The 19,289-nt window shown below is 47.1% G+C and overlaps 1 protein-coding gene across 1 annotated transcript in view; it reads right to left on the reverse strand.

Annotated features, from left to right (window-relative positions):
- Positions 1-2,125: 2,125 nt before the first annotated feature.
- Positions 2,126-19,289, reverse strand: part of ciita (class II, major histocompatibility complex, transactivator) — a 47,263-nt gene continuing 30,099 nt past the window's right edge. The window contains exons 17-20 of the mRNA XM_056287629.1: positions 17,608-17,691; positions 17,362-17,445; positions 12,179-12,262; positions 2,126-3,078 (exon numbers count right to left, since the gene is read on the reverse strand). Of these exons, the coding sequence (XP_056143604.1) occupies positions 3,003-3,078; positions 12,179-12,262; positions 17,362-17,445; positions 17,608-17,691 (328 nt within the window). The 3' untranslated portion in view covers positions 2,126-3,002. The remainder of the gene's footprint in view (positions 3,079-12,178; positions 12,263-17,361; positions 17,446-17,607; positions 17,692-19,289) is intronic.

Genomic DNA, 19,289 nt, shown 5'->3' on the forward strand with positions numbered 1-19,289 from the left:
TGCCACCTCCAGCTCCACCTCCTGTCTTTTCATCAGTGCCACTGTCTCCAAACCATATAACATAGCTGGTCTCACAACCATCTTGTAAACCTTCCCTTTAACTCTTGCTGGTACCCTTCTGTCGCAAATCACTCCTGACACTCTTCTCCACCCACTCCACCCTGCCTGCACCCTCTCCTTCACCTCTCTACTGCACTCCCCGTTACTTTGGACAGTTGACCCCAAGTATTTAAACTCATCCACCTTCATCACCTCTACTCCTTGCATCCTCACCATTCCACTGTCCTCCCTCTCATTCAAATATAGGTATTACATCTTGCTCCAACTGACTGTCATTCCTCTTCTCTCCAGTGCATACCTCCACCTCTCCAGGCTCTCCTCCACCTGCGCCCTACTCTCACTACAGATCACAATGTCATCCACAAACATCACAGTCCACGGAGACTCCTGCCTGATCTCGTCCCTCAACCTGTCCATCACCATTACAAACAAGAAAGGGCTCAGAGCCGATCCTTGACGTAATCCCACCTCCACCTTGAACCCACCTGTCAATATCTATCCACCCTTCGACAGATATTGTTTATCAAAAATAAATCAAACTAAAGCAAAAGCAACCACAGACATGTTGTACAGTGTTTGTGAGGTTTTCCCCCCCACTGCAGTTATTTTCCGAAAGCCGCTTATCTTCCCCTTTCACTGTTTACATCTGCTTGCTGCTGCACACTTCCTGTTTCATATGGGGACTAATAAAGCATATTCTAATCTATTTTGGCCCATATGGAAGTTTTTGGGGGTTTGTTTGTCCCCCCCCCCCATCACATCAACGGGCACAAAGGTGTACTAAGGATAGGAAAGGCCTGTTCTCAATCTTTCTCAAGCGTTGAGTCGTTTGGTTGATAAGTGACAGTTTGTGAAGAAATACATGATCAATTTAGTATCACCAAGGTGTCACTTTTCAACCAAATACAGAACAGAAACACACTGGAAGGAAGTGAAAGGAAGATTTTAGATAAAGCTGTGCGTGTAAAAACGTGAGACTCGATTATCAAAGCATAAAAACACGCACCCCACGGTGCGTGTGTGGAAATATACATATACATAATATATATATAAAAATCCAATGGGTCAAGGAAATTCTTTATGAGACAGTCTCATAAAGAATTTCCTTGACTCGCTGGATTATTTTGCTCCTTATTTGTTAAGCGCTTTCCTTACCGTTGAGCGTTTCTTTTAACAAACACACACAAAACACACGCACAAAATGCCTTTCACAATGAATATCCAGGTAACAGAAACTAACCTGACCTCGAATGCACGGCCTGTTTGATATCTGTGCGCAGATTTTCAACAGTATTCATGTCTGGGGACTGCGGTGGTCAGTCCAGAACCTTCTTCCATCTTTCCTGGGGGTACCTCATGGTACATTTCAGGGCCCACTACAGATAGTTGTTTTGCTGAAATACCCTACCTCCCTTCAACTGCAATGTCTGGACTGACCTCCGAACATTACCCTCTGGAGCAGGGGTGAGCAGTCTTATCCAGAAAGGGCCGGTGTGGGTGAAGGTTTTTGCTCAAACCAAGCAGTTACACACCTGATCCCACTAATCAACCAGTGGAGTCTTTGCTGAGGAACTTGATGAGGACACACAGGTGTGTAACTGCTTGGTTGCAACAAAAACCTTCACCCACGCCAGCCCTTTCTGGATAAGCGTGTCCACCCCTGCTCTAGAATTTCTTGATAATTTGGGGGAATCCATTCTTCCTTCCACCCGCACAACATTTCCTGTGCCGCCAGCTGCCACAACCCCAAAGCATGACGGGTCCACCTCCGCGATGAGCAGCTGGCAAGGTGTTCTTCTCTACAAATGCTTTGCCCTTGGGGAGAAATGCTCAGAAAGACCCACACAATCACTGCAAAAGAATAGCAGTTTCATGGCCAAAAGGGTACCATTATCCCGGCTATTTAAATGAACTCCCACGTTTAGTAGAGATGGAGGGAAGATCAAGTCATCAGATGACAGCTCAGAAAGGAATTTAAATGTTTTTCCCTTTAATATCCAAACGTGAAACGACCCCCAATTCTGTTGCAAATCTAGAAAGACAACTGAACTTGGTAAAAAAAAAAACCTGCTTTTATTTGTGTTAGTGTCATGGATCTTAAAATGCAAAGCAGCTCACAGTTAACAGAGTGCAAACCAAAACTGCAAAAAGTGCATTTACAGTGCCATCACACTTTGACAAAACAGAGTCGCACAGACTGATTTAAAATAAACAGTAAAAAAATAAGCGGATTTGTAGTAACACAAGATACAGCATCGTCGACAAAGTGGTAAAATCAGTGTAAATCGTTGTGCAAATATCTCGTATCTTACACCAACAACACCCACACACCTCCCAAAGTAAATAGCAGCCTCTCAAATTCTCTCTCTCTCTCAATCATACATACACACACACACACATAATCACAGCATTCCATGAAATTCCTGAAATACTGAGTTCATACCAGAATCAGAACCAGAAACCCGTTAGCATTTCATTTCCACAGACCACAGCAGCGCAACACAATGACAAAAACACATATCCAAGTACACATATATTCAACCTAACACACATATCTAAACTAAACCACAAAAAAAAAATCACTGCCCAGGAGAACGAGGGCCAGCCAGGATGACCGTCGGATATACCGGTCTGCATGGGCTAGCGGTTAGCTTAGCCTGCCCCGCGTCCACGTCCTGCCAGACCGCCCTCGGTGTTTCCTCTTCGGGCGCAGCTCCGGGCAGGGCCGTGGTCCCTGAGCCTACAGGACGCAGCAGACCAGGCTCCCTCAGCCGACCCAGCACCAGCTCTCCCAGCTAGACACCTTCGACACACCTCCACACGACGACACTAGAAACCCAGTCGAGGCCAGGCGAGGCCTCCGCCAGACCGCCAGACCAGACTGGAACTGCCGGTACCAGTGGAGGAACAAGGTCATGTCCTGCATGTGTTTGGGGGACCTTCTAATGGTAAAGGATCCTGTGGTCCCGCTGCTGAAGTCTCTCGAACGTTCCACATGGAATATACTGGTTCCACATCCTGAGGGGGAATACAGGATTCATATCAGTTAAGTTCATCATTTCCTTAAAGTCTATCAAATTCTTTTTTCTTTTTTTTTGGTTGATTATCTTTTCCACTCCAGACTTTTTTAAAATTATTATTATTATCATTATTATCACAATCCAATCTCTCTCCCTGCAAGTTTATTTCTGTGTTTTTTAACTAAAGCTGACTGCTCTGCCATCATTTCCAGCCAACACAAGCCGCGTTAGCTTAAAAGTGAGTTTACCAAGAACGTCACTCGCCGTCGCTAAAACGCGTCAGTTGTGCAAAGAAAGTTTGTTAATTTAGGGGTCATCACAACAATAACAAAGAATTTGGTAACACTTTAGTATGGGGAACATATTCTAAGTAAAAAAACTTAATTACTAGTGAAATAGTAATGATCAAGATGTCACTTTAGTATGGGGAACATATCCTAAGTAACAAAACATAATTACTAGGGAATTAGTAATGATCAAGATGTCACTTTAGTATGGGGAACATATTCTAAGTAACAACAACTGAATTTAGAGTAATTTAATACTATGAACACTTGTAGTTTTGTGTGTTGTTATGTAAGAACAGACCATATTCATTAAGTGTTAGTAAGGGAGAATAACTCTTCTTGTGGTACTACCACCTTATAAAGTCCATACTAAGCAAAGCATATTGAGATGGTACTACTGATAAGCAATACTTCTGAGGTTATAGAGGGAAAACTCATAGTTAATGGCTTCCGGTTGTATAATAAGGCCATGCGGAATACGGCATTAATAAGTGCTTCATAAAGACCAACGAAGAGCCAATATGTTGCTAATTTGCATGCTAATACGCACCTAATTAATGGTGTATATGTTCCCCATACTAAAGTGTTACCAAGAAATTTATTCAGCCAAAACACCACAGCAATACCGGTCCGCCATGCCGGAGTAATTCTGCAGAACAGACCGGGCGTCTATCCCAGGCGGACACGTGGCCTGTCTTGCCCGAACACGTTTCAGGGTTGAAAGAAGCTGAGGTTATTTTAAAGTCACGGCCAGCGAACTGTAACATGACATATATCTGTAATGTGAAGAGCCAACAGACGGCAGACACCTGTAGACTTATCGCGGCTTCCTGTTTACCCCAGGAGGCGCCCCCACCCATCTCTTCCCCACATCCATACGTTGCTATGTATATACCATCACTACATCTCCGCCTTTCTTTTTTTTTATCACTTTAGTTTTTATTGAAGTTTTTAGGTCAATACAAACATGGCATCCGTATTCAGAAGTAAACATTAAATTATCTCCATTTACTTGCACACAAGCCCAACAGGGCAACTCAAAACAAACAAACAAAAAAACACACAAAAAACTGAACTACAAGAGCTTCCTGTGGGACTAACTTTCCAGTCTTAAGTGTTGTCATGAATTATGTTGTCGCGTGTTTGCTCCTTAAACCATGTCCATTTCTTCCACTGGTCTTTCATCCGAGGTACTGTGAGTCTCAATCGATGAGTCAGTTTTTCCATTGTATGAATGTCCTCCACTATTTCCATCCATTGTCCTTGTGTGGGGGCCTTCTTGGCAGCAATCAGCAGTATCTTAACCAACCATCTATCACTTGGCCCTATATCGTCGTTTTTAAAATTACAGAGATAGAGGGTCATATAGCACTTAGGGAAGTCATATCCAAGTACCTTTTGTACTACATCATGAACCATCTCCCAAAACATCGCTAGCTTATTACCTTTCCAAAATATATGCGAGTGGTCTACATCCTCTGTTCCACATTTCCTCCAGCATGACATTTGGTGCTGGAGTATCTATTTTGGATTTTTGGTGTAGTAAAAAAACGTGTCAGATTTTTCCAGGAGAATTCCCTCCATATCCGCGAACTAGTGGAGGATTGATGGACTTTCCACATATTCTGCCAGTCCTCCTCTGCAATTTCTGTGCCAAATTCTAATTCCCATTGTTCTTTTATATATGTAGTTGAGTGTTTATTAGTTGTGAGAGCTTGATATAGTACAGATATAGTCCTAGATTTTCTCCCTTTATATGCGTTAATTATAATTTGAATCACACTGTTCACCTCCACGGAGGGTCCTCCCCTGATACGTTTGTTGTAATAATCCCTTAATTGTAAATATCTAAAGAAGTCATGATTCTCCAAATCAAACTTGTCTTTCATACCCTGAAAACTCTCCATCTCCCCTTTTTCCTCTAGAGTGCACCATGCTGTGATTCCCCAGTTAACCCACAGTTTAAAAACTGTATCATGCCTCGCTGGAGTAAAGTCTCTATCATATGCTACCCATCTCAATAACAGTATCTCATCTTGTAATTTGTTGATTTTTATCAATTTAAACCATAACTCCAGTGTAAATAATGTGACTGAATCCATGTGGGTTTTTGTTTTCTTGTATACTTCTTTATCCCCTAAAATATTCTGGATAGGGTACCCACCATATTCCCTTTCCATGACTTTCCACTTGGCCATGTAATCTTGCCTACACCAGTCAACAGCATATCTCAGCTGGGCAGCTTTGAAATATTCTTTTAGATTTGGTAAACCCATACCTCCCTTTTCCTTTGAGAGTTGGAGAGTTTCATACCTTACTCTGGGCTTCTTCCCTCCCCAAATAAATCTAGATATTGTCCTATCCCACCTATCAAATTGAGCTTGAGTCACCTCTACAGGCAACGATTGGAATAGGTAAAGAAGCCTTGGTAGAATATTCATTCTAACTGTCTCAATTCTTGAGCTGAAGTCAAGTGGCAGAGTGGACCATCTATCAATATCCTTGTGCATCACATCGTTGATCTTGCCGTAATTTGCTTTATGTAATTTAGACAATTCCTTGGTAATGTAAATTCTCAAATATTTGATTTTGTTTAGATTCCAATTAAAGTCAAATTTTCCCTTGAATTCTGTGGTTGCAGTATATTGAGAACTAGCACCTGTGTTTTTGAGATGTTAATTTTATATCCAGATAAATGACCATATAGTTCTAGTTGCTTCATTAGTTGAGGGAGTGATGTATGTGGTTGCTCAAGATAGGCTATGACATCATCAGCAAATAGCCCCACCTTGTGGACAGTGCCATTCACTGTCATTCCATTAATTCCTTCATTTTGGCGAATGGCCTCCGCTAAAGGCTCAATGAATAACGCGAACAGTGTGGGAGACAAACAGCATCCTTGTCTTGTCGACCTCTGCAAACTGAACTTGTCCGTTAGACTCCCGTTTATTTTAATCCGAGCATTAGGTTGTTGATATAATGTTTTAATGCACTGTGTTGACTTATTGCTGAACCCTAGTCGTTCCAATACTGCATACTCTGGTGACCCACATCTATATAACTAGAGACATTCACCTAAGAGGACGGTGTACCTTTAAGGGAAGAGGCGAGGGGTCAGATAATGCACTTCCGCTTACGGTTCAGTGTCATTGTCGAATGTATGACATGCTAAGTTGGAGCTACTAAACTACCTCGACTACGTCTACTCTCACGTCTCCTGTCTCGTTGTTTTCTAACTCCACAATACAAAAAATTACAAGACACCCGATCGAATGCTTTTTCTGCATCTAAACTTACTAATAGTGTAGCTTGTTTTCTCTTACTCGCTTGATCAACAATATGTAATGTCCTTCTGATATTATCCTGCGTTTGTCTTTCTCTCATGAATCCTGTTTGATCTTCATCTATCAAATCACCTATGAATGAGTTTAACCGTTTGGAGATAATTGTCGTATATATTTTATAATCTACATTTAATAATGAAATAGGTCTGTAGTTCCCACAATATTCTTTATCCTTTCCCGGTTTTGGAATGACTGTGATTATTGCCTCTGACCATGATGGTGGTATCTTATTATTGTGAAGTGTCCAATTGAAGGATCTCAGAAGTATCGGTGCCAGCTCTTCCCTAAACACTTTGCACCATTCTGCAGGGTATCCATCGCTGCCCGGGCTTCTATTGTTTTTCAAAGAATTTATTGCATCTATCACCTCTTCCATCTTGATGTCAGCTGTTAATTTGTCATTTTGGAGCCGTCCAATTGAGTGTAAATCTAATGAATTCAAAAAGGTATTAATTTCCGCTTCGGGTGCAGGTGTGGGTTGTGAATATAGCTCTTTATAATATCCCAAAAATATGTCCTCTATGCTTTCTGGTATATTCGTAAACTCATTTGAATGGGGGTCTCTGATTTTATGTATATGGCCTACTGCTTGCTGTTGGCGAATACGTTTTGCCAACAGTTTAGTTGCGCGCGGGCCTGTTTCATAATATCTTTGTTTGAGAAACAAGCTTTTTTTCTCAACTTCATCCAACAGTTCTTTAGTAATGTCTGACCTCTCCATTTCTCTTAACCTGTCCGTATTCTTTCTGGATATAATTGATCTTGCCTTTTTGATCAATGCTGAATGCGCTGTTAACTTTCCCCTGATGACCGCCCTCATGGCATCCCAAAATATTGTTGGGTCTACTTCCCCATTGCTGTTTTCTTCTAGATATGCCCGAATATCCGTCTTTAACATAATCTTACTCTGCTCACTATTCAGTAGACCCACATTAAACCTCCAAACCGTATTTCGCTTTCTACAATTCAAATTCATTTCTAAATATACTGGATTGTGATCTACATCTCCGCCTTTAAGCGAAGTATCAGCATGCCTTCAAATAGCTGTTATCTGCTTTTCCTGTGCTTACAAATAAACATGAGTTCCACTTTTTCACTTATGACTATGTAATAACCACTGTTACCGCACTTGCCAGGATGATGTTTCCCTTCAACACTATAAACCATTGAGACCAACTTACTTGTGTAGTGTGTGATTCTTTCTTTTTTTTTTGGACCCCCCCCCCTTTTCTTCCCAATTGCACCTGGCCCCAATTGCAATCACCCCACTCTTCTGAGCCATCCCGGTTGCTGCTCCACCCCCTCTGTCCATTTAGTCCATTTAGGGAGGGCTGCAGACTACCACATGCCTCCTCTGAAACGTGGTGTCGCCACCCGCTTCTTTTCCCCCGACAGTGAGGAGTTTCGCCAGGGGACGTAGCGCGTGCGAGGATCACACTGTTCCTCCCAGTCCCCCCTCCCCGAACAGGCGCCCCGACTGACCAGAGGAGGCGCTAGTGCAGCGACCAGGACACACACCCACATCCGGCTTCCCACCCGCAGACACGGCTAATTGTGTCTGTAGGGACGCCCGACCAAGCCGGAAGTAACACGGGGATTCGAACCAGCGATCCCCATGTTGGTAGGCAACGGAATAGACCGCTACGCCACCCGGACACCCGTGTGTGATATTCTTAAAACAAAACTAAGAACACAGGATGTGTTTCTCTACCTAGGAGTCAGGGAGGACGACCTGGCACCTTGAAGCTGTGCAGGTATTATTCTGCCCTGTATCACTACAGCTTTCTATCTATGGGACTGGTGACTAGAGGTCCAATCTGACTGGAGAAACTGTTGCTCCTGCAAGCTTGGCCAGGGTTTTGTCGATGACAGGCAAGGTGTGTCTTCGCCAATAGACATGCTCATTAACGTAGGTGAGATCAATGCAGATCCTGAGCCTTTCATTGGGCTTAAGCAGCACAACCATCTGCGCACCAAGCTGTGGGCTCTTCAATGGGCGCAACCACTCCCATCTTCTCCATCCTCATGGAGTTCTGCTTTAACCTTTGTCAGTCATCAGTAGTGGTACTCGACGTGGCAGCGACAAAGCGTCAGGCTTGGCTCCCTCCTTCAGCTTAATTCTGGACTCCCCTTGCAGGCATCCCAGGCCTGTGAAGACTTTGGCTTCCAGCTGTCTGATGTCAGCCAACAGCTCCTGAATACTGTCAACTGGGCACGGTAACTGCAGTGCCTCGATTTCTGGCAGGCCAAGCAGAGGAGTAGCTAACCTTTGTATCACAAACGCATGTTTCTACGTTGTCCGGACCTTGTATTCTGTGACACCATTGAACTGTCCTCTCACCTTTAGAGGGTGTTTCTTGGTCCACGTAGTGCCTTAGTTCCTCTGGTGAGTAGGCCACGCTCTTTGTCTGAGTAAATGGTAGCTGGAATGGCCGTCACTTCCGCACCAGAGTTCAGCTTAAAAAAGGTGGTTTGTTGCCCATTTAACTTCAGCGTCTTCTGCCAGGTTTTTGAATGAGCTCCCATGGACACTTGTCCTAGGAAAACAGTCTTCACCTCCCGTTTCTGGATTGCATCCACTGTGCCTGATGTACAAACAGCTGCATAATGGCCTTTCTTATGTCATTTCCTGCACTCTGCTTCCCGTGCAGCACAGTTCAGGGAATGCGTTGGAGCTTTGCCATATCGTCCACAGCTCTTCTGTCCTTGTTGGAACTCCTTTGACCCTTGCCATGGCCACTTGTTCCTGTCTGGCTTTCTCTGTGAAACTCTTTCTTGAATTTCACCATGTCCACATGTGCTTTTTTTCTGGTCTGTGTTAGTAGTCTCGCGCAGAGTGGGTTGCCGTTTCATGCTGTCTGATTTTTAGGACAGCTTTTGCCAGGGTTAGTCCACCATCCAGCTGCAGCCTCTCTGACAGACTGTAGTGTCTTATACCTGCCACTAACCTGTCCCTAATCATTTCCCCCTGCATACTGACAGTGTTCTGCCCGTTTATACGGTGCAGAGATGAATGATTCAGCTGACCCCCCTGGCATCTTTTGTGAAACCAAGCCTGTTCATAGACCACTTTATGTTTGCAAATGAAGTATTTCTCAAAAGCATCTCGTACTGCGCTGTAGTACTTCTTTTGGTCTGCTTCATTTACGCCCAGCGGGCTCAAGATGTCATCAGCTTTATCACCCATAGCGTAAACTATCGAGTTTGCTTGATATTCTTTAGGCCTTTTATTCGCTCAAGCGGCAGTCCAGAGCCTTTCAAACTGGCGAAGCCAGTTGGGTCAATTATAGATAAGTCTGAGAAATCAAAATGTTCAGGTAGGCTTATGGAGAACAGGGAATCCATTGTTTGTTTGTTTCTTTTTCTCTTTTTATTTCATCCACCCCACCCCACTCCCCACTCCTGGCTGGCTCCTAGCACACAGCCTCTACCCAACTCGCTAGCTCTCTCCTACACTACAGTTTCTAACTGCTAGCTAGCTTAACTTATCTCCGACTGGGACTTACTCCACACAGTTATCCACTTTTGCTTTCCACAAAATCGTTCTTCTTGGGCTCCGACATGATCTGTGACGGGATTCAGTTCTGACACCATGTCACATGATATATTCCTGTACTGTGAGGAGCCAACAGACAGGAGGCAGGTGTAGCCTTTTTGCAACTTTATCAACTTCCTGTTTGCCCCCCCCCGACCCCATCTCTTCCCAAAAATCCATACCATCCATCCATTATCTGAACTGCTTATCCTGCTCCCATCACCAACTTAAAGTCCTGCAAACGAAGAGGCTGATTGGCCTTTTTATTTATTTATTAACAAGAAGTGGCGATGCCAGACCCCCGAATCACTGGACAAAATGTGAAAAGCAGTCAGGGTGAGTGAAAGCAAGTGGCGAACAGTGATAGCAGATGAATTCCTGCGTTACCAACTGGCACCCCTGAGTGCTACGTATGAATCATGTAGTAGTAGCAGGAGTAGCCATATATTTGCTAAGCAGTAAGCATATCATAGCCACGAGTGCACGTCATGGCAAGTGCACTTAGCGTAAGTGCACATTAGATCATCAAGAGGCGATGAATATGAGACTCAAAATACAAAGATTTACACTAACTCATATCTGTATAACAGACATATTGCCATCATAAGAGCATAAAATATCAGGTACAGGTCGGAGGAGGACACAGAAGAAGACGTGTATAGTTGGTTTCTCAGCAAGTAAGGGCCCAACAGCAATGGCCAGCACCCAGCCACATTAGCTCTAATACCACCAGAGACCATTTACGGATGAATGTAGGTTCAGTGCAGGTCGGCTTTTCGACCTTTCTTTCAGGAATTGAAGAGACTTCTTAACATTTCTTCATTGGAGCCCTCTGGGATGCCACTGGCCAGGACTTCACCCAATTTCACCTTGGGGATGAATAAAGTATTTCTGATTCTGATTTCCTCAAGTTTAACGCTAATATTATTGTTCGAATAATAATAGAGAGGCGTCCGGGTAGCGTAGTGGGCAATTCAGTTGCCTGCCGACACGGGGCTCGCCGGTTCGAATCCCCGCGTTACCTCTGGCTTGGTCGGGCGTCCCTACGGACAAAATTGGCCGTGTCTGTGGGTGGGAAGCCGGGTGTGGGCATTTGGGAAACTCCTCACCGTCAGGTGAAAAGAAGCGGCTGGTGACTCCACATGTATGGGAGGAGGCATGAGGTAGTCTGCAGCCCTCCCCGGATCGGCAGAGGGGGTGGAGCAGCGACCGGGATGGCTCAGACAGTGGGGTGATTGGGCAGGTGCAATTGCGGAGAAAAAGGGGAACCCCTCCCCCAAAAAAGAGGGGAACCCCCCCCTAAAAAAACGAATAATAATGGAGGAAATAGAGGTGGCACTAAGCTGCTGGTGGACACTGCTGGCCCTCCTGACCCAAAATCAGACAGGATGACTGGCCTTTGGCTGTTTTGTCTCCGTTGACAATAATCCGGTTGCTACTGCAAATGCCTGTAGACTCAGATCAGGCACATGGTCCAGCAGCGATAACAGAAGCCGTCGCCCAAGCTTAGCGATGTGCTCTCAAGGCTCGGTGGCACAGCGCCAGAAGTTACTACACGGGCTTTTTAGTGTATTTGTGGGAATAACAGCCAATCTGGTCTGCCGCGCACAGTACGGTAAGGGTTGTTAATTGCATTTTTCACAAAAGTACGATCTTCCATCGCAAGCAGGATGCAATGATTGGGACGAGAACGTTTGATGTTTCCACGACAACCGAGCCGGTGACTGGATCAGAGGTCACTGAAGTTCAACCCGCTCTCAGGCCGGTGTTTTTTGTTCCGCTTTTGTAGGTCTTCAAGGGAATTTTGGAAATGATTCAAAATAAATCAGAGGAACTAAAAGTAATTTCCCCTTTCCCACATTCCTTCCTATTCACAAACACACACAGACACACACATGCACACACACACACACACGCACACACTGCTCTCACCTCAGGCTCCTGATCCACGGACAGTGTCTCAGACTGGCTCCTAGACTCTCTGCTCCTACGTTGGTCAGCTTGTTGTACATCACACTGTGAGACAAGATTTAAACAACGTCAGTCTTTATTTATACAGTACAATGATTGGGATGGAATGCCCAAATCGGAGAACCCCCCCTCCCCCCCCCCATGTTTGATTTACACATTAATTTGCCACCTGAACACAAGAGAGCGGCATTGAGAACAGGTCTGGTGACGTAATTCAAACTCCATTCACCTCCCAGCAGGGAGGGCTGGGGACGAGGATGGCATTACAAGGGATTTTTCGTCTCCTTTTTTTTACCCCCCCCCCCCAATTGTATCCAGCCAATTACCACACTCTTTTGAGCTGCCCCTGTCGCTGCTCCACCCCCTCTGCCGATCCGGGGAGGGCTGCAGACTACCACATGCCTCCTCCCATACATGTGGAGTCGCCAGCCGCTTCTTTTCACCTGACAGTGAGGAGTTTCGCCAGGGGGACGTAACACACGGGGGGGGGATCACGCTGTTCCCCCTCCCCCCCGGACAGGTTCCCCGACAGACCAGAGGAGGCGCTAGTGCAGCGACCAGGGCGCATACCCACATCCGCCTTCCCACCCGCAGACACGGCCGATTGTGTCTCTGTAGGGACGCCCGACCGGGCCGGAGGTAACACGGGGATTCAATCCGGCGAGTCCCGTGTTGTTAGGCAATGGAGTCGACCGCTACGCTACCTGGACGCCCGAGATTTTTGTCTGTGTGTGTGTGTGTGTGTGTGTGTGTGATGGCCTGGCAGCCTGTCCAGGGTGCCTCCCCACCTGCTGCCCAATGACTGCTGGGATAGGCTCCAGCACCCCCGCCACCCTGAGAGCAGGATAAGTGGGTCGGATGATGGATGGATGGTTTTAAGTTGTAGAGCTGAAAGGGTTTGTATTTGGATCCCGTGCCGGTCCACTATGGACTCCACACAGACGGGTATGTCCTGCTGCACACTGCTGTGGTCTTGTAGACTGTGATATATAGTAACGACTACATACTGTTGTTGTCCCGTTTCATATTCAAACCGTCTTGTGTTTTGAGCACTGAACCAAGGTCAGCCGTGTGACTTACGGAAAGACGCCAACTGCCTCGCCACGCAGGACCGATCTGGATGCCTGAGACGACGACAACAACTAAAGGCGCGAGGGGCGGCTCGCGGACGAACGGTTAGGGAGCAGATGTGGTGTTGTGCGATTAAATCTACAGAGTAGGCAAGAAAAGCTGCGGTCGGGAAATTATGATGTGAAACCGCCTGCCTTCCCCCGGCTGCCCCCCTGCAGCCCTGCCCCACGCAACAGTTCACCCACACACACACACACACACACACACATCACATGGACCCACACCAGGAAACCCCTCTGACATTTCTGCATTTACAACTTTCCATCTAGCACGCACTTGACATGTCGAGTGCAACACACAGCCGGGCTCAACGGTATCGCTTTTCCACAGGAAGACGTGCGGGGCGCCCCCTCTGTCAAAACTCCAGCAGCACAGAACGACACTCGGGGGCACATTTACAATTCGGAAAGAGCAGACTCGATCACATTTCTCCTATTAACTTGTTTTTGTTTTCTTTTATTTGGGGGGGGGGGGGGGGGTTCCACACTTTTCTCCCCAGTTGTACCCGGCCAATTACCCCACTCTTCCGAGCCGTCCCGGGTCGCTGCTCCGCCCCCCTCTGCCGAGCCGGGGAGGTGCTGCAGACCACCACACGCCTCCTCCCATACATGTGGCGTCGCCAGCCGCTTCTTTTCACCTGACAGTGAGGAGTTTCGCCAGGGGGGGGGGTGTAGCACGTGGGAGGATCACGCTATTCCCCCCAGTTCCCCCTCCCCTCTGGACAGGCGCCTTGACCGACCAGAGGAGGCGCTAGTGCAGCTACCGGGACGCATACCCACATCCGGCTTCCCACCCACAGACACGGCCAATTGGGTCTGTAGGGACGCCCGACCAAGCCGGCGGTATCACGGCGTAGCGAATTCGGGGGGCAGCCGGAAACCGCCACAGCCGGGAGGCGAACCGGTGTCTCCCGCACCACAGGCGACTGCGTCAACCAGTCGACTAAAGGGTCCGACCCGTTTGCCAAGGGCTAGCGAGTCTTTTCATCCATGCACCTTACAATGGGGATTCGTGTTGGTAGGCAACGGGACAGACCGCTACGCTACCCAGATGCCCCCCCTAATTTCTCGTATTAATTAATGAACTTTGCTGCCTTCAATTTTCGGGAAAGTTCTTCTTTAATCGTGTCCGCTTCTTGGACAAATATAAGCACATCGCTTCTGGTCGTCATCAGACGGGGTGATACCGATCACGGTTTGGTTTTAAAGCGACACTACACAAGTTTGGCACAGTAGCAGCGCCAGTTGGCTGTGAGCGGTACTTCCTCAGTGCGTTACAGGATGTGGTAAAAGACCAAGGCTTGACGCCAAAATATCCACTTTACTGTCGGCTGTACTAACCTGTTCCCATCTACTGAGGCCCGTCAGAGCTCTGTCTGCTTGTTGCCGGCAATATCGCAAGACTAAATGTACAGACAGGTGACAAATGAACCCGAACGCTTGACCCCTACAGTGAGGGGGTCTGGGGGCTCTGTTGTGCTGTGGGGGCATTTTCCTGGCATGGTTTGGGTCCACTCGTCCCCTTAGAGGGAAGGGTCACTGCAACTCAATACAAAGTGATCACCTGCATGATCACCTTTATCATATGATGAGACATGTCTATCCTGATGGGAGTGGTCTCTTCCAGGAGGACAATGCCCCCATCTGCAGGGCATGAGGGGTCACTGAATGGTTTGACGAGGATGAAAATGATGTAACTCACATGCTATGGCCTTCACAGTCACCTCATATCAACGCAGTTGAACACCTATGGGAGGTTTTGGACCGACGTGTTAGACAGCACTCGTCTTTGTGGATTTAGAGAAAGCATATGACAGGGTGCCGAGAGAGGAGGTGTGGTATCGTATGAGGAAGTCAGGAGTTGCAGAGAAGTATGTAGGAGTGGTGCAGGATATGTATGAGGGCAGTGTGATAGTGGTGAGGTGTGCGGTTGGAATGACAGATGGGTTCAAGGTGGAGGTGGGATTACGTCAAGGATCGGCTCAGAACCCTTTCTTGTTTGTAATGGTGATGGACAGGTTGACGGACGAGATCAGGCAGGAGTCTCCATGGACTATGATGTTTGCGGATGACATTGTGATCTGTAGTGAGAGTAGGGTGGAGGTGGAGGAGAGCTTGGAGAGGTGGAGGTATGCACTGGAGAGAAGAGGAATGAAAGTCAGTAGGAGCAAGATGGAATACCTATGTGTGAATGAGAGGGAGGACAGTGGAATGGTGAGGATGCAAGGAGTAGAGGTGATGAAGGTGGATGAGTTTAAATACTTGGGGTCAACTGTCCAAAGTAACGGGGAGTGCAGTAGAGAGGTGAAGAAGAGAGTGCAGGCAGGGTGGAGTGGGTGGAGAAGAGTGTCAGGAGTGATGTGTGACAGAAGGGTACCAGCAAGAGTTAAAGGGAAGGTTTACAAGATGGTTGTGAGACCAGCTATGTTGTATGGTTTGGAGACAGTGACACTGATGAAAAGACAGGAGGTGGAGCTGGAGGTGGAGGAGTTGAAGATGCTAAGATTTTCATTGGGGGTGACGAAGAAGGACAGGATTAGGAACGAGTATATTAGAGGGACAGCTCAGGTTGGACGGTTTGGAGACAAAGCAAGAGAGGCAAGACTGAGTTGGTTTGGACATGTGTGGAGGAGAGATGCTGGGTATATTGGGAGAAGGATGCTGAATATGGAGCTGCCAGGGAAGAGGTGAAGAGGAAGGCCAAAGAGGAGGTTTATGGATGTGGCGAGGGAGGACATGCAGGTGGCTGGTGTGACAGAGGAAGATGCAGAGGACAGGAAGAAATGGAAACGGATGATCCGCTGTGGCGACCCCTAACGGGAGCAGCCGAAAGTAGTAGTAGTAGTAGTGGTAGTAGTAGTAGTAGTAGTAGTAGTAGTAGTAGTAGTAGTAGTGTTAAGCAGCACTCTCCACCACCATCATCAAAACACCAAATGACGGAATATCTTCTGGTAGAATGGCGTCCATCCCTCCAGTAGAGTCCAGACTTGTAGAATCTATGACAAGGAGCATTGAAGCGGTTCTGGAGGCTCCTGGTGGCCCAACACCTGACTAAGACACGTTATGTTGGGTTTTACTTGCATTTGTCACCCGTCTGTACATGTGATATATGAGAGGACCGGGTGGCTATGCCACATTTACATCATATGGGAGAAATCAGGAGGACAGGAAGTCTGCAATTTCTCTGAATTATAGGCGCTTACACTAGGTACTCATAGTGGACGTGAGCAACAAAAACAAAGAAATACAGCTGCCATCCCAGACTGACACCAAGTAGTCATTAATGTTCACAATTTATTCACTAATGCTTCATCAGCAAATACTGAAATTAGCTTGCTAGCGCTGGTGAACGTTAGCGACCCACTATGGCTGCACCCAATCTCGGAATGTATTGAAGCAGAACTCAACAATTTCAGTTAATCACACAAAGAGTAGTGTCTGCAGATGCCCGTTATGGTGAATCCCCCCCCCCCTATTGTACACGGCTAATTACCCCACTCTCCCGAGCTGTACCGGTTGTTACCCCACCCCCTCTGCTGATCCGGGGAGGGCTGCAGACTACCACATGTCTCCTCCGATACATGTGGAGTCACCAGCCGCTTCTTTTCACCTGATAATGAGGAGTTTCACCAGGGGGACGTAGCGCACGGGAGGATCATCCTATTCCCCCCCGAACAGGCACTCCGACCGACCAGAGGAGGCGCTAGTGCAGCGACCAGGACACATATACCCACATCCGGCAATTGTGTCTGTAGGGACACTCGACCAAGCCGGAGGTAACACGGGGATTCGAACCGGCGATCCCCATGTTGGGAGCTAGGGTGAATATTAACTGAATTTATGAATTAATCACTGTGGATACGACTCCCACAGATGCTTGTGATTTTACTGTCGCACTTGGGAGCAACTGTTTGGGGGCAAAATGCATGTAAAATGCCCACCCAGTCAAGCCCAGCGCACGTGCACACACACACACACATGCACACACACATGCACACACACACACACACTTACTCCAGGTCAGTGAGAGAGGCCATCTGAGGAAGGAATGCAGCAAGACTCTTTGCTCCAACATCAGAAATCAAATTACTGCAGAGACTAAAAACACACAGAGACAGAGAAGTTAGCAAAAGTGTGTGTATGTGAGTGTGTGTGTGTGTGTGTGTGTGTGTGTGTGTGTGTGTGTGTGTGTGTGTGTGTGTGTGTGTGTGTGTGTGTGTGTGTGTGTGTGTGTGTGTGTGTGTGTGTGTGTGTGTGTACCTGAGACAGTGTAGAGAAGGTGGGGATCCCAGGGCAGGTGCCAGGTCCTTCAGGCCCTGGTCTCCGATACAGCTCTGGGAGAGACTGGAGAAAAAAGGCAGAGAAGAGGAAACACGTGGTTTAATATGCCGGAGAAACTGGGGCGACCGGGTAGCGTGGTGGTGGGCTATTCCGTCGTCTGCCAACACGGGGATCGCCGGTTCGAATCCCCGTGTTACCTACGGCTTGGTCGGGCGTCCCTACAGACCCGCCGTGTCTGCGGGCGAGAAGCCGGAAGTGGGTATGTGTCCCGGTCGCTGCACTAGCGCCTCCTCTGGTCGGTCAAGGCGCCTGTTCGGGGGGAATAGCGTGATCCTCCCACGCGCTACGTCCCCCTGGTGAAACTCCTCACTGTCAGGTGAAAAGAAGCGGCTGGCGACTCCACATGTATGGGAGGAGGCATGTGGTAGTCTGCAGCCCTCCCCGGATCAGCAGAGGGGGTGGAGCAGAGACCGGGACGGCTCAGAAGAGTGGGGTAATTGGTCCGATACAACTGGGGAGAAAAAGGTGGCCGCCATTTGGATGCTGCCTGCCCTTCCTCTCCTCACATCAGTTTTTCTTTTATGACATGATGATGCTGGTGGCGTGGCTTGGGTCCTGGACTGCTCCGTTGGCACGTGGACCCTGCCTGGCATCCTGTGCATCACGTTCTTCTTAAATGTTATGTCCATTATAATTCTGTTATCCTCTTTCAGTGTTGTATTATGTAAATTTCATGAACACAACATCCATTGCACGCTGTCCGTCTCGGGAGAGAGATCCCTCCTCTGTTGCTCTCCCTGAGCTTTCTTCCTATTTTTCTCCCTGTTAAAGGGTTTCTATTTTAGGGAGTCGTTCCTTATCCGATGAGAGGGTCTAAGGACAGGATGTTGTGTTGCTGTTAAGCCCACCGAGGCAAATTTGTAATTTGTGATTTTGGGCTATACAAATAAAATTGATTTGATTTGATAATAATATGAACATGCTGGAGAAGTTAAAGAAAAATTAAAAGAAGATCACACGATCACACCACATGATCACACCACAAGATCACACCACATGATTAGACCACATGATTAGAGAACAGGAAGCCAGTGATTATGCTCAACTTGTCAACAAACTGCTGCTGCGGCCAATTAAGCTCTTTAAAGACTGTTAAGTGTGTGTGTGTGTGTGTGTGTGTGTGTGTGTGTGTGTAAGTGTGTGTAAGTGTGTGTAAGTGTGTGTAAGTGTTCATGTCCGAGTGGCTCAGCTGGTACAAGGCCTCAGAGGTCCAGCCCTCCTGATCAGACTGTCTTTACTCCAGGTTGAACTAAGCACGCCCAGGCGACCATGTTGACGCAGTAAGGGTCATTTACACGCCCTGGTCATTGACATGCTTTTTCAAAACAAGCCCCACCCCCTTACCCCATTGGTTGTAATGTTTTCTACCCCACCATGGGTTGCTGTGCATCGTAACAACCTACCCCGTTGGTTGTAATAGTTCACACATCTTCTCCTCTGATCGGTTGCTGTCCACCGAGATAAGTGGCGTGACGCGGGGCGACGTATACTGTGTGTTTTCTTTGTTTGTTTTTTTTAAAATTTATTTCTGATTTTTCCCTTTTTCTCCCAATTTAGCGGCCAATCGATCCCTATTTTAATTCCAACACCCACCCTCGTGC

This window comes from Lampris incognitus, chromosome 10 (assembly GCF_029633865.1).
Source record: "Lampris incognitus isolate fLamInc1 chromosome 10, fLamInc1.hap2, whole genome shotgun sequence".
Lineage (NCBI taxonomy): Eukaryota > Metazoa > Chordata > Actinopteri > Lampriformes > Lampridae > Lampris > Lampris incognitus.